Source organism: Microcebus murinus, chromosome 29 (genome assembly GCF_040939455.1).
Source record: "Microcebus murinus isolate Inina chromosome 29, M.murinus_Inina_mat1.0, whole genome shotgun sequence".
In the NCBI taxonomy this organism is placed as follows: domain Eukaryota; kingdom Metazoa; phylum Chordata; class Mammalia; order Primates; family Cheirogaleidae; genus Microcebus; species Microcebus murinus.
The window spans coordinates 691,181-707,340 of record NC_134132.1 but is presented as its reverse complement, the minus strand read 5'-3'; the positions used below and the strand labels follow the sequence as shown (position 1 = coordinate 707,340).

Genomic DNA, 16,160 nt, shown 5'->3' with positions numbered 1-16,160 from the left:
CGGGGACCCCGGGCGCCGCCTGTCCGGAACCCCGGGCGCCCCCTGTCGGGGACCCCGGGCGCCGCCTGTCGGGGACCCCGGGCGCCCCCTGTCCGGAACCCGGGCGCCGCCTGTCGGGGACCCCGGGCGCCGCCTGTCGGGGACCCCGGGCGCCGCCTGTCGGGGACCCCGGGCGCCCCCTGTCCGGAACCCGGGCGCCGCCTGTCGGGGACCCCGGGCGCCGCCTGTCCGGAACCCCGGGCGCCGCCTGTCGGGGACCCCGGGCGCCGCCTGTCCGGGACCCCGGGCGCCCCCTGTCGGGGACCCCGGGCGCCGCCTGTCGGGGACCCCGGGCGCCCCCTGTCCGGAACCCGGGCGCCGCCTGTCGGGGACCCCGGGCGCCGCCTGTCGGGGACCCCGGGCGCCGCCTGTCGGGGACCCCGGGCGCCCCCTGTCCGGAACCCGGGCGCCGCCTGTCGGGGACCCCGGGCGCCCCCTGTCCGGAACCCGGGCGCCGCCTGTCGGGAACCCTGGGCGCCGCCGGCCCGGGGAGCGCGTTCCGGCCGCCCCGCGGCGCCGGAGGGGACCTCGCTGGAAGTCGGGTTCTCTGGGGGGCCTCTGTGCCCGCTGGAGCGTTGGGCAGAGCGCTCGTCAAAGCGAGGGCCGACGCCCTGACAACAGCCTGGCCGTGCAGCGCGTCAGAGAACCAAGTGTCCTCCCGTCCCGTCGGCTCCGGCGCCGGCCGGACGGCCCGAGCAGCCGCCCCGCGCGGGGTCGGCCCGTTTCCGTGCGTCTCGCTGTCCGCGTCCCCGCTGCTCCTCGCCTGTGTGGCCGAGCCAGGCCTGCTCCTCCGCTGGGTTTGTCCAGCGGAAAAGAGAAACAAGACAGAACCCGAGGAAGCGGGGCAAGGGCCTTACGCCCAGACCTGGACGTGGCGCTGCACCCGGCGTCCCGCCGCGAGCGTGGGGCGGATGGCGCCCCCTGCAGGACGTGGGGCGCATGCCAGCCGGCGTCCTGCCGCGAGCGTGGGGCGGATGGCGCCCCCTGCAGGACGTGGGGCGGCGCACACCAGCCGGCGTCCCGCAGCAAGCGTGGGGCGGATGGCGCCCCCTGCAGGACGTGGGGCGGCGCACACCAGCTGGCGGCCGCGCTGCCAGCCGCACGCCGTCGCCGTGGAGAAAGAGCTCGCGGCTTGGTGGACAGCTCGCGTTCTCATCTGCAGTCCAAAGTGTCCTTGAGTGCTTTATACACTTCATGAAAAAAATGAAACATTTGCCTCAGCAGTTATATTTGCTTTCAGACTTTTTTTAATCCTCTCATTTTCATGTCACGTATCTAAAATTTGATCTAAATAAATTTAAATCAAATTAACCTATATTTAATATAAGACTATTTTTTATTAAAGTAAATCCTAAATGATATGTGACTGCAGATGCTATCTTTATGTAACCACATGGCTCTTCACGTCTTATCAGGGCCACTGGGCAAGGGAAGATCGCTAGGACCTGCAGTGTGTTAGTGTCTGTCTGAGGTTGATTAAATCTGAGGCCGATAGCCTGATAATAAGGGCTTTATTTTTGTATTTTCTCTTTCACTTTTAACATCACAGAGTTTCTACACCACTTTGACAGTGGCAGGAAAAGCTCGCCTCCCTGGGCCTCCCTGGGCCTCGCTGGGGGCCTCGCTGCCACCGCAGCGTCCTCTCGTTGCTGGCAAAGCCCTGGTGAGGCCCTGCCCAGCTCCTTGACCCTGTAGAAAACTGGAAGATAGTTTTAGAGCCATCCCAGAATTCATGATGAGGTGGAAAATAATATACTTAAGGAGCTAAGACTATTAATCCTTAATGTTTAGAGGGTGATAAAAAGAAACAGCCTCTAAGAATCCCAGTATGCATGACATTTTGTGCAGAGGATAAAGACCAGTTGTTCCAAACTCAGGACACTGTTATGAGTTTAGATAGTACGTAAGTGGTAATTCCTTGATTATGCAATCTCCCTGCTGTTAACTTTAGATACCAAAGAGGAACCACACCATGTCCTTCTTCTGTGGTCTTTAAAAAAGGATTATGTTTGGTCTTACTGAAATAATACAGTTTACTCCTGCATGAATTCCATGGTGATAGAATTTTAAAGGTTCAAACTAGCATTACAGTTTTGTTTTGCTTTGTTTTAATACACAGCTCCAGAATGGCAGAAGACGACCCATATTTGGGAGGGCATGAACAAGTAAGTGTTATAATCTCACTGATCATTTAATTTAAATGTATTCATATTTCAAAATATATAGAGGCAATTTTAGTAATTCAATATCAGGAAAACTCTAAAACTAGTAACAATTTAAAAAAATTTTCTAGTTTCTCTGTCTCTCCATGAAGTGAAGTTAAAGAGGATAAGACATGTACAATAAGAACTTAACCCCTAGTATCTATCCCGGATATTGCTGCATAAAAATTGCATATGCTGCAGGTCACATGACAGATACTGTATTAGTTCCCTAGGGCTGATGTAACAAGTTACACAACCCTGGCAGCTCAAAGCAACAGAGTATATTCTCTCACAGTTCCGGTGGCTGGAAGTCCGAAACCAAGTGTTGATAGGGTGGTTCCTTCTGGAGGTTCTGAGGGAGGATCTGTTCCGTGCCCCTCCCAGCTGCTGGCAGGATCCTTGGCATTCCCTCGCTTGTAGTTGCATCACGCTAGTCTCTGCAACTGCTGTCAAATGCCTTCTTCCCTGTGTCTCTACTGTGCTCTGTACCCAAGTCTTCTCTGTTTCCCTATAAAGGCATTAATCATTGGATTTAGGGCCCACTCTTATCCAACATGACTTCATCCTGACTTGCTTACATCTGCAAAGACTGTGTTTCCAAATAAGGTCCCCTTCATAGGTACCAAGGATTAGGGCTTAAATACACCTTTCTGGGAGGGAACACAGTTCAACCCATTACAGCCCCTTAAAATATTTATTTAAAGTTCATCTTTCCTCAAAGGAGCAAACATAAAAACAACACAAAACAACAAAACCAAACTCATCTAATGAGGAGGCAGACCAGTGTAGTAAAAAGACCTTGGAGCTTAGAATTTGAAGATCTTCATATAAGTGCTGACTGCTACTGATCAGCTCTTCAGACTGGAGAAATCGTTTAGCCCCTTTAATCTTTACATTTCTCATTTGCAAAAGAGAAATGCTAGCAAATTTCTACATTCACACTCACAGAGGTGTTGAAAATACTCAGTAATGAATGTGCTTTGGGATCATAAAACTGTTCATTATGGTTATATTAGCAGTTATGAAACCATACCACTGTGCTTTTTCTTTTTCTCCTAGCTCTTTAGTTTTGAAAAATTTCAAGCCTAGAGAAATGTCGAATAGTCCAACAAATCCATGTTGGTTATTAACATTTTTCTCCCCCCACCTCTGCCCCTGTATGGAATCATTTGAAACCAATTTTCAGATTCTGGAGTAACTGCAATGGCAATACTAAATATTTAAAATTTTAAAAATTTTCCTTAAAAGATATGTTGATTTTTTAGAGAACATAAATAATGATTCTAAGACGTATTTAAAACACTGAGACATATTTATTAATCAGCTATTTATTGAGATATTACTATACGCTAGAACATTGGTTTAGTAGGGATACAAAAATAAGTGATATACAGACTCTCATTTCAGGAAGCTGCCATTTTGATAGGAAGGACAGAGACGCAGTTTCCATATGGTGATAAATGCTACCGCTGTCTGCACAGAGTGGGACAGACACATTGAGAGAGACGTCAGGTGCTTCCCTGGGGAAAGGGCAGAGTTATGAAGGACTCTCCAAAGGGAGTCTCTGTCAGCTGAGATTTGAAAGATGTAGTTTTCTAGGCCAGACAAGGTGAAGGAGCACGAGGTATCAGGACACCGTGGTCCATGACTCATTAACATTTCACATTTAAATTTTAGTGGCAACTATTTGAAGCAGTGAATTTCCCAAATTTACACATATGAAGAATCAGTCAGAAAAATAAAACCAAAAGCAAAATACTTTTTAAGAGATCTAGTATTGTTTCTATGAATAAAATAGACATACAGCATTCACTGCTATTGGTAATCTTATGATTAATTTAGAAAGAATGGATATGCATTGCCTTTCACATTAAGATTCTCCTTTCTAGTTTTATTGTAAAAATGGTGATATAAGATAAATCTAGGAACATTTCCTTTGATAGCAGTGTGAAAAACATTTGGCTGTTCATGTCATCAAAACCCTTTATTTTCCCTTTCACTTTTAATATGCCATCTCTAACAATTAGAGGCAAACTAAGCAACATGAGGGTTGTTTCTGCTTGATTTTGAACCATGCCTTCTGTCTCTATGCAGGAAATCTTATCAACAAGAGCTGGTTCTTTATGCCACACAAGAGTAAAACCTGCTAAAAACATTCATTTTGAAACTTTTGTCATGTGGGCATTTTTGTGATCAGCAACAGTGCTTGGGTGTGTTCTGATATTTCCATTTTTGAGGGGAGAGGTCCTTGAAATTTTTTTTCTTGTCTCAAACTTAATGATTCATATTTCCTAGAGTTTGTATGTCCTTCTGGCATATCCAAAGTGTTTTAGTGTAGTCAGGAATTTGCTCTCCACCCATGGCCTTACGAGCAATGCAAGCTGCAGTACAGCACAGCTGCTCTGTCTTGTCGAAAGCAGGGTATAAATCTCTCTCCTGTGACGGGTGCCTTTGCTGCCTTCCAGTCACGAGAGCATCCTGCAGGCCCACAGGAAAGGAGATTTTTCCTGCTAGGTTGTCTTTTTTGCTCTGAGACTGGCAAATACCCCTTGTAAGCTGGAGCCCAGTTTTGCAGAACGTCTTTTCTCATTCCTGTATTGTCTTTTCAGCGAACAATGAATAGCATCAATGAGCTTTATCCTTAAGCATTGAAGGGGAACATTTTTTTGTTCCTCAAATGAAACTTTGCATCCATCACAACTGGATCTGAAGTGTTCTTTATTTAAATGCTGTTTTTCTTCCTCTTGATTTTACTAGGCATACTAGATTCTTAGGTACCCAAAAACCTCTAATAATTTACTAATAATGACAAGAGACAAGTTGTAATACTATTTAAAAAATATACTAGTTCCAGCACACTTACTGACTAGCCTATCTACCATAAAAAGTAAAATATGGTTATTTCTATGCTGACCACAGACATTTTAAGCAGGTGACTTCTTTAGGCCAAAACAAATTAGCAAGCTCAGAAATATGAATTTAAAGTTCTAAATGAACTGGGAAAAGACTTTTTTCTGGGGATAAGTAATTAAAAGTGTTTTAGCAGTATAGAATTTAATTCCAGCAAAATATATTACATGCCCACTGTATTAGTTTTCTGTTGCTGCTGTAACAAATTATCTATCACACACTTGCAGCTTAAAACAACACTAATTTATTTTCCCAAGTCTGGTAGCCAGAAGTCTAAATCCACATGCTGGCAGGGCTGCATTCCTTCTAGAGGTTCTAGAGGCCCATTTCTGGGCCGTTTTTAGCTTCTAGAGGCTGCCTGCATTCCTTGGCTTGTGTGCCCGCCCACCACTCCAGCCTCCTGCTTCCGATGTGGCACCTCCTACTACTCACCTTGACTTCCTGAGTCCCTCTCATGGAGCCCACTTGGACAGTTCAGGGCAATCTCCTCGTCTTAATATCCTTCCCTTAATGACATTTGCAAAGTCCTGTGGCTACATAAGGAGCATGCACAGGCTCTGAGGATTAGGACGTGGACATCTGTAGGGGGCGTTATTCAGCCTAAAATGCCCACCAAATTCCAGGTATTCTGTATTATGCTAAGAAAATAAAGGTAAAAAAAAAAAAAAAATGAGTGTGCTCATTGCTTATTTATCTGCTCTTTGGACTGTAAGTTAATTTTCAATTATTCTGTAAATAGTTCCAGAGCTGCTGTCTATAATTTGAGGCCTTGAAATTGGGTAGCTAGATTAGGCATGTATTTACCACTTTAATAGAAGTATAGATTTCTAGGATTATATTCTAATATTTATAAGAGAGTATAAGCTTCAAATCATTTATTCAACAAATATTTATTGAGTATCTACTCTGTAATAAGCATGCACTAGGCCCTGAGAATGTGCTAGTGAGAAGGCCACACCAGGGCCTTGGCTCTGGAGACCTTCTGGCTAGGTTATTCTTCCCCAGTCCTTTTGTTATGTGAATATTGTCCAGCCCTGTGCAACATTCCACACACATGAGAACTGAACTAGGTCTCGTGAAGGTATTTTAAAATCCTGATATAAAATGTTTTCAGCTTTTTGTTTTTGGCTTTAGTTTTCATTCCTTTTATTAAGTTTTAGGTATCCAGCTACAAATTTTTAATATTATATTGGAAAAATTATTGAAAGATTTAAATTTTCTTCTTTACAGATGTTTCCTTTGAATCCTTTGAATCATACAATATTTAATCCAGAATTATTTCAGCCAGAGATGGCACTGCCAACAGGTAAGTGCACTCATTCCTGTTGCCTGTTGTTTTGCTTTCATGTTTTTTAGAATTCAGGATTTACTAATAGTTTCTTTTAGAAATTCAGTGATGTTCCTAGGAAGGAAATGGTGATATATGGTGTTTTTGTTTTTTTTTTTTTCTTGATACAGAGTCTCACTTTGTTGCCCAGGCTAGAGTGAGTGCCGTGGCGTCAGCCTAGCTCACAGCAACCTCAAACTCCTGGGCTCCAGCGATCCTTCTGCCTCAGCCTCCTGAGTAGCTGGGACTACAGGCATGCGCCACCATGCCCGGCTAATTTTTTCTATATATATTATTTGGCTAGTTAATTTCTTTCTATTTTATAGTAGAGACGGGATCTCGCTCTTGCTCAGGCTGGTTTCGAACTCCTGACCTTGAGCAATCCGCCCGCCTCGGCCTCCCAGAGTGCTAGGATTACAGGTGTGAGCCACCACACCCAGCCGTGATATATGTTTTAAAAACCAGTCTTTCAATGTACTTTCTTGAAATATGTTTGCACAAAAATGTTTCACCTCAATTACTCCTTGTTTGGCTTACTGTAGTTGTTAATATCTGCCAGGACAACGCAGAAGGAATTTCTTCCCTCAATATGATGATTTTCCTTTTCACCCAATCATATTATCTCTGCGTCCGTTTTAAGTCCTCTGTGCTTCGTCCCAGACTCACACGAGGCGGTCTCGACTCCTCAGTGCTATTCTGAAGCGTTTATCTGAGGGTCTGTGTGTGCCAGCTGGTGTGCCAGGCACTGGGAAACGATGTGTAGAAATCGTGGAAATCATCTCCATAGAACAATCATGGAAAACATTTAGCTTTCCATTCTGACCAGTTGGATAAAACAATAATAATCCTTCCTTCTAACATGACAGTATTATCTCCCATCAGTAATTGGTTAATCTCCTATGAGTAAACAATTTAAAATCAACTCACTAGCCTCTTTTTTTCAGTTGGTAGATTTGTACATAAGCTCTGTGTGATGGCTCTTTTTATGTTCTGTTTTGCTCTTTACATCACTAGTTTAACATGTTCAAAAGCAGGGTGAGTGAATTATGGAGGTTCTATACAAGACAGAGTTTGGTAATCACTGAAGTGAGCATCAGCTATTTTATTTGCCATGGACTTGTTTGTCTTCACTGGGAGACTCTGCCCAATTTGTATCATTCTCATTGTTATGGTTACTCTCATACTTCCTTTTCATTTTTTAGATCAGGATGTTTTTATGCATTTATGTCTTTAATATTTCTAGGAGTTCATGGGAGAGGAAAAAGAGATCTGCCAACATTTTACCTTCACTAGTGAAGTTGTGCTACAGAGGCCTTTCTCTGTTTACCTGATAAAACATATTTTTTAGGCTCCTGTGTCTGAGATCGTGTGAAGAGCTGTCCGATTTGAGCTCTAGGTCAGCTTCCTGTGAATAAGTAAACGTCTTGGTAGCATCTGTGTTTCCTGTGAACTTTTTTGTTCTGAAGTTCAAAGTATTTTTCTTAGTATTAATGTATTACTAAATTGTAAGAACTTGATTCTTTCCTCAAGAAATATACACATTTCCATTTAATGCCTTGTGAATACCTAACAGTATCCCGAGGCAGATTTTTTCTTGATTTTTTTGTTTTTCTTCAGGTTTATAGGCATAGAAGTAAGATTATCAAAAGAACCATCTTGGTAAATATTCTGTGGTCAGAGCTTCATATTGTTGAAATTATTTTGCCATAGTATTAGAAAAACTTTTAAAATTATACCTAACAATCTTATTCTCCAGTTGTTAATGCTTCTTCATTTTTATCCATATATTTTCCCCTCTTTGTTGCAGTTGGCATAGTCTAATTTTTATATCCAAGATGTATGGCATGTTTTGTTCAGATTTTAAAGGGATAGACAAATTATCTAAACCAACATTAATTTGTAAATCTAAGCTATTATAACTTGTAATTTTCATATAGATTTTTAAATCTTCTAGATTTCTTGAAATCTAAAACCATCATTAGTTCTACTTCTTGTAGAAAACTATGGGTTATGATATAAGTTAGATCTATAATATACTGTAATTTAAATTCCTCTGCACAGTGGGATGTCACTTTTCATGGCACATTAATGTGGCCAAAAGAAAGTTGCCCTTAAAACAAATCATATGCATATACATATCAAATCTAATTTTCTAGCTGATTTAACTTTTGAGTATGTTCCCAGAAAGAGAAAAATGGCTCCATTTACATGGAATTTCACATATTTAAAAGAGATTAAATCCTAAAGGAAAAATAATAGCAAAACTATAAATATTTTTAGAAGAGTTAATAAAAATGAGAGACTTTGAAGTTTAATGTAAATGTTCTCCCAACTCTTCTATGTTTTTCATGACGTCTTATCCAAATCTTGCTTTCTGAGAGGTCTATCTTTTTGACATGGATTATTAGTATTCTAGAGGGAATGTTTTTATATTTGTTGCATTGTTATATAGGCTATATATAAGTAGTGTGAAAATATTTCTATTTCTTATCAATTTTACTTTTTCATTCAAAATTAAATTCTAGTCATTGTTTTGATTTTAAAATTGCAATGACATTTCTAAAAGTAGTTTGAAATGTCAAGGGATGAATTTCATACATAAAAACAAATATAATTTACTAATTACTACATTGGCCAGTGAGTTGCCATTTTTCTTTTCTTGTGTATGTTTCACTTCAAATGCAGTCATTTTTCAACTACTTTTTCAACAGCTTTCTTATAAATTTCTTAAATAATAACAGGAAATGACTATACCTTTGTTTTCTGCAGTTCTTTACTCTTATCCTGATTCATCATAATACTGAGAAGATAAAAAAGTTCTCTTTTAAGTTATAGTTTATTTTTAATTTCAACCTGAAATTTTATCTCTTGTTCACAAATTTGTTTATCCATAATACTAGGTCTTGAGCTTCTAACTGAGAGACAGTGAAGATTTAAATGGACACAGAAACATTCTCCTAGAATATTTTTATATCTAACATCATAATTTATATTCAAACAGATGAGAAACACCATATGCCTTTACTTATTGCAGAGCTATGGATTATTATAGTCTTAACATAAAATCCAGCAGGGGAGCTTAGGGACTTTTTCATATTGAACACATTTGTATTTATGCTGTCAGAGGATCTGATTTTTCTTTGAATGTTCAAGTCAGATACAGTCAGGGTATGTATTAAGCCTGTAGTTTTCTATATGTTTTTACAATAATTAATTTGCATGCACCTATCTTCAATTAAATTATTTTCAAGATTTTATAAAATGCCTGAGCTGTTCTAGAACAGAGTTTATATGACAGCGCAGTATTAAAAAATTTTGCATAAGCATCAAGTCTATGGATTAATAAGAAAAGTTCACTGTGTCTGATAGACCAAATTAAATTGAAAGGTGGGGAGGAGAATGGAAACAAGCTAACCAGTTAGGAAATAAAGGGTATTACTCATGGATTCAGATAAGGAAAGCAACAGAAAACTTAGTGTATGGGAAAACATATAGTCTGAGATCACTATGTGTATTTTGCACATGCAGGTTGCTAGCTCAATCTCTTTTAATTTCACATTAAGCACATTCTCGTTGAAGAATGAAAGTCAGTGTCTAATGATGTGAAAGCAAAAGAAAATATCATAGTGCCCAGGAAGTGGTTGCTGCTTTAAGTTGGTATTTGTCATTTTAAAATGCTTTGTGAGGAGAGATAAGATTGTGAAGGCTGTTGACAGTTTTTGCCGGGCACCGTGTGTTTTGTTGGGCTGGGCAGTGTGCCATCACCGTTCAACAAACATTTATTTATTGTGGCTCCCTAAAACTGTACAACTAGTTTTAATATAAGGGCAAAGTTAATATTGCAAATGAGGAAGAAAAATTATATCCTTGTGAAATTTTAACTAGGATCAATTTGACATCTCTCTATAAAAACATAATTTCAATTTTTGAATTGCTTTGCAGTTTATACCATATTTGAAGCCTCACGGTTTCTTTTGATTTCTGTTTGTTATTTTTGTTTTTAGCAGATGGCCCATATCTTCAAATATTAGAGCAACCTAAACAGGTAAGAAGATTAAAGGGGTGGTACTTTTTCTTTAAATGTTAGATTCCTATGTCTAATATTGAGATCTCAAGCACTGAATAATAGTAAAACAAATTTTATGAAAGAAGAAGCTTACTTGAAAGACCAACAACCTGTCAAATTATGTAACACCTTTATTGGTTCACTTTAGAGTTCTCTTAGCCATTGTTCAAACTGTCTTAATTAAGCCGTAGTACTTAGTTCTGTAAAACTCCATTTAATTGTAGATCCTTGGTATTCTTCTCTCTCTCCCAGCTTAGCTTACCAGCGACCCCCAGGACAGGCGCAGGTCATCTCTACTTACTTTCATTTACAAGGAAATACACATGCATGCGGCTCATAAACACTGAATTACACCCATCGTGTCCATGCCCGTGCGATACTTCTTAGCCTTCCTCCTTCCTTCAGTGCCCAGCCTTTCCTGTTCTGTCTTTGGAACATGGAACCTAAGCTACTGGAAGTACCAGTGGGAGGTAAAATGTGAGGGTGGACGGTTGGGCTCCCTTCGCTCTGCGGCTAGTTTTAGCCTCAGCCTCTGTGCACTCAGGAGAGGAGCGTTTTATCTTATCGGGCTCTTCCTCTTACCATTAGGTTCTGTGGAGGATTGAACTGAAACGGCTCCTCACCATGTCCCAACTCTGTGAATAAATATTTGTTGGAAATTGAATGGGACCAGGGCTGTGAAAGAGGAGGAAAGAGAATCTTTGATTTCTGCCTATAGGAGATTTTAACTATTAAGGGATGGAAGTAATGACGCAGTCCCTCATAGAGTGAGGACAGTCAGTAAATGTCTGAATGCATGTTCTTATCACATTTGTGTGAGACTGAGGATACATATACCTGCCCTCTTGCAGTTATATTCCACTGCCTTTCCTAAGCATTCTTCTTATTAGCTCAGGTGAGTGTAACACTTTTTCATTGTGTAACATTTAATCAATGCTAACTAGGTCAAGAACTTAAATAAGGCATCCACTGCACTATAGTTTCCAGAATATATATGTGTTACATTTGGTCAGCATTTAAAGGATATAAATATCTTAATAATTACCAAACAGACTACCCTTATAAGGTCAAAATTAGATAAAAGTGTTTATTGTGGGGACAAGAATGCCACATGAGACTTTGGAGCCTTTTTCTAGTTGCTTGCAGTTGGCACATCCTGACCCCACAGGCTGCCAATAAAACTTTGCTCTGCTCTACCTCTGTGTCCAACTCTGTAGCAGTGATATCTCACAAGAGGTCAACAATCCTTTCAAAGACCCTCTCAGTGGAATTTTATCCCCTGAAATTTTATGCAGTGATCTGGCATCCTGAAAGATTCCCCAGCTTGTAAGATCTGGGTAATTGATGAAATTAAGAAATGGATAAAATATTTCTTCAAATATCCATTTTCATAAGTATAGCACCACATTAAGAATCTTAAAATGCAATTCCTTATTATGGGTCCAACAGTCATAAGGAAAAATTGACATTTACGATTTACCTGAAGGATTAATGTAGCTCCAGAATTCATAATTTAATTCATTATATGCATATGCATAAAAGCTTATATGAGTAAAACAATTTGTTTACCTAACTGATATTATTTTGATATCTGAATTCAGTGAAAGTAAGAAGGTTGTTTTAAGTCAGACCTTCTGATTGGATGGATGTAGCCTTGCGTTTGAGGTTGATGACTCATTTTAAGCAAATGGAGTTACTGAGATGAATGGGTGTGTGGATTGGCAAACCTTTAATCTCAGAAACGTAGAATCAGAAATGGGTCCAGACAGTGCATTTGAAGACATCTTATCTTCCTGAAAAAAAGTTACAAATTTCCATCCTCAAGTTAAAAATGTATCTGTGTAGAACTTTAGCTACTCTTGTGTAACCATGAGTAATATCTATCAAGTGTTTTTCAAACTGTAAAAAAGCTAAGACATGCTATTTACTTACAATTCATTGGACATCACTCCTAATAAGATATAAACATATATGTGAATATATTTTTCTACTATCCCAAAGGAATTTTGTGATTAAAGCAATTCAATAATTGCTTTGTTAATTTTTAAGATAGAAAAATGTTCTTTTTCCTCAGGGCCTCTTGGCCACAGATTTTCCCTAAGTCTGATAGAGATGAGTCATAGCATAGACTACTAATTTTTAGATGAGCCAGTTCTTCTGCATATTATTCAGTGTTAATTATCTAATACTGTGTAAAAACTGAAGTGGCGTTTAAATTGATTAGCAGTCAAGTAAATCTCTATCTTTATGTCTAGCTAATTCTGGAGGCTATTGCACATGGGTTGCTTTTTCATGCTTTTAGAAATTTCATTTAGTTATTAAAAATAAACCCATAGGGCGTTGGTTACAAAAGGTATAGGGCTAAATTTGTAACTTACTTTTTAATTTGAGTTTTGTGAGAAGTAAAACAAAGGAATTGCCCCTAAAACCTCACCTCAGAAGGCTTCCCTGGCATGTAAGTTTGGAATCTCCTGAGGAGCCACATGCAAGAGTTATTTCAGGTCTCGCTTTGATGAGTGGATCATACACTGAGTATCCTTGTGTGCCTTCAGGAAGGTTCCCAGACTAGGGAGTTTGCTTCAGGCCTTAATCATCTGTGGGTGATACATGCTTTAGGACTGATCTTTGGAAATAAGGAATTCCTCAGCAAATATAGGGACAGTTCCAGATGTTTCCCAGAGATTTAAATGAGTTTGAGGCATCTGGACCACTCCGACTGCAAAGCCATTGTAGTAATAATGAAACACTTTACAGTCTAAGGAAGGCAAAAATTTTACATTGGCCCATGAGCTCCAAGCTGTGAAAACCCTCATGTTGCTGGCATTCCAAACTCGGATGAGTCAGGTAGAGACCCCACCAGCAATTGTGGGGAGCTCCTGATGATTAGTTCTGTTTATGTGAAGTCAGCCCCACAATAAAAATAAATGAAAGGTCAGGATTTTCCTTAAAGTATATTAACATATTATTTTTTTTACCGAAGAGTGAATTTGAAAAAAGAAAACCATCTGCTTACCAACAGTTATAAACTACTAAGACTACCACAAATTGATTGACATCATTATAAAGTTGAGTCTTTCAGGAAATTCAGTGAAACTCCTTTAATATGATGATGAGGTCTATTTGCATAATTATCCTGGTTTTATTCTGTATGTACAAATATGCTTAATTATAATTAAGCTAGCTTTCTAAGTCATAAAATGTTAGAACTGGAATAAACCTTAAGGATGGTCTGGTATAATCTTCTTACTTAGAGAGATGAAAAAACATGGTGTTTATCAGCTCCTAGTAGTTTATATATTAATAGTAAAGGCTTCTAGCTAACTCTTCATTGATTAACTATGTCTATAAAATTCCTGGTCGGATAATATTTAAGGGAATTTCTGGTTTGGGATTCATTTGGGTCAGTTGATATTCAAGCTTGAGCTGGATCATGTCAGTAATTATAAAATCAAAACCCTTATCCTCTGAACTGTTGAGAGAAGCTGGCCAGATGCAGGGTCTGGCACGGGGTGTGCTCGCAACACCAGTAGGTGTGTTTCGGAAGACACTGCTGTAGCTCCTCCTGAACCAACTGTAACCAGGGCAGACGAAGAATTCCTGTAGTAAGAGTCAAGAAGCGTAACTTTGGTTACACGGCAGGGTCCAGCGCCGCGTCTGCGCGTGCGCACAGCGGGAGCGGCCGCGGCCTAGCGCCCGGCTTCAGCCGCGTCTCCTCTCGGCGTGCAAATGTTAAGGCATGTCGCTTCCATGAGGAGATTGTGGGGAAGTGATCCTCATTTACAGAGTCCTCTTTCACAGTTTCATGTTTTTCTTCTGTCATTTAGCACACGTAAGATTTAAAATCTGTGCGTAACTCTGTCAGGATGATTTTTAACGAGCGCCTCTCGCGTTTGCAGAGGGGGTTTCGCTTCCGCTACGTGTGTGAAGGCCCGTCCCACGGCGGACTGCCCGGCGCCTCCAGTGAAAAGAACAAGAAGTCCTACCCGCAGGTCAAAGTGAGTTTGTGGCGTCCTTCTCTGTGAATTCCGAAAATTTGATTTCCTCAGATTTCCAAGGAATTGCTTTAAATTAGTACGATTTGCTTTTGCCCCTAAACTGAAATGTTCATATGATTATTATAACTTTTAAGTAGAAATGTGTCTCTTAGCAATAGAAGTGACAGTAACTAAAACTTTGCTCACATTCCTCTTTTGTAGAAATGTTTTCAACATTAGCTGACAAACTTTTACTATTTCTTGATCACCTTAAAGGTTTTTAAAATTACATACTTCCTGAAACCTTAGTAAGTCTTTAAAAGAAAGGTTTGATTTTGGCTCTTTGGAGATTTAGTGGAAAAAAAAAAAAAGCAGATGACTGAGTATGTGGATTATATAGTGTATTAACTATTTAAGATCATGAATTCAGATCCAGTTTCTGTTATTAGCTGTGTGGCTTTGAGTAGGTTTCCCAACACTTCTAGACGTTAGTATCCTAATGTGTGAAATGCATAAAGTGCAGAAATGTTAATAGTACACACTTCATAAGGTCTTTTAGAGACTAAATGAGCGAATGTACGCACGTGCTCCGTAGGGAACCTGACCGTGCCCTGGCGCCACCTGAGCAGGTGCGCAGCGCGTGCTGTCCTCTGGAACCAGCTGCCTCAGGACACGGTGGGCTGTGTTTGGTTGTCCCTTTACCATCTTCAGATTCTTTTTACGTTTGTTGATTTTATTGAGAATATCTTTCTCTAAGTTAATCTGAGTTTTTTATTTGCATAATATTGTACCATGTTTCATAGGCTGATAGTAAACACAGACGGATACAGTTTTGCAGACAAGCCAGTCAACGATTGTAGTTTAGTCGTTTATGAAAGCTTGGACGGGACCATTCCCACTGTGTGCGTGCCCTGCAGGATGTCACACACTTTTGGCCTCAGTCTTTTTGCTGGTTTGTTTCTGTGAATAGATGAAGGTCGATAGAGCAGCCCTCAGGAAAATTATGACGTAAGGAAATTTGTCCTTGGTTTTTCCGGCATTGCATTCTGTTTCTTCTCTTCCCTCATATTCCATTTCTAGGCCCAGGCCTTTTTTAATTTCTTAGGCTCGTTCCAAAACAAAACACAAAATACTATAATGTCATTCTTTACTTTTCAAGTGAAACTCATCTATATCATATGGATCCTAAAGGTCATATTGGCATTTTAAGTCTCTGAGCTCTAGTTGTGGAAGGAAAGATATTTTTCCTGTTACTGGTAACTGGGCAGATAAATAGGATATGGTTGGTCCACAGAACAGACCACAGTCTAATGGCCTCAATCCTTTAGAGCCTGAATCAGGAATGAGGAACAGCAATAAAGAAGCTAATTAGCATCTATTAAATGCCACGTATTTGCCAAGCGCTCTGTATACATTAGCTCTTTTAATCCTCATAACAAGTACAGTAGGTGCAAAGTGTGGTGCCTGTGGCCTGTGGGGAAGCTGAGGCTCAGAGAGTGAGGCGTCATCTGGCCTTTCTCACATCACCTTGCAGCAGACTGGTGCTCACTGAACCTGTTGGGTAGAGTGTGTGCGTTTGGGGTGCTGGGTCAGGGCGATGAGGGGACAGGACACTGGAGGCCATGGTGAAACAAGGCCCA

At 40.6% G+C, this 16,160-nt stretch overlaps 1 protein-coding gene across 7 annotated transcripts in view; it reads left to right on the top strand.

Annotated features, from left to right (window-relative positions):
• NFKB1 (nuclear factor kappa B subunit 1) overlaps positions 1-16,160 on the top strand; it is a 117,196-nt gene that overhangs the window by 22,156 nt on the left and 78,880 nt on the right. For 5 of the 7 annotated variants that reach the window (XM_012770964.3, XM_075998766.1, XM_075998764.1 and 2 more), the window contains exons 2-5: positions 2,159-2,204; positions 6,384-6,459; positions 10,485-10,525; positions 14,443-14,541. In XM_012770964.3, coding sequence (XP_012626418.2) covers positions 2,166-2,204; positions 6,384-6,459; positions 10,485-10,525; positions 14,443-14,541 — 255 coding nt within the window. In that variant the 5' untranslated portion in view covers positions 2,159-2,165. The remainder of the gene's footprint in view (positions 1-2,158; positions 2,205-6,383; positions 6,460-10,484; positions 10,526-14,442; positions 14,542-16,160) is intronic. The other 2 variants (XM_075998765.1, XM_075998769.1) reach the window with 1 other exon arrangement.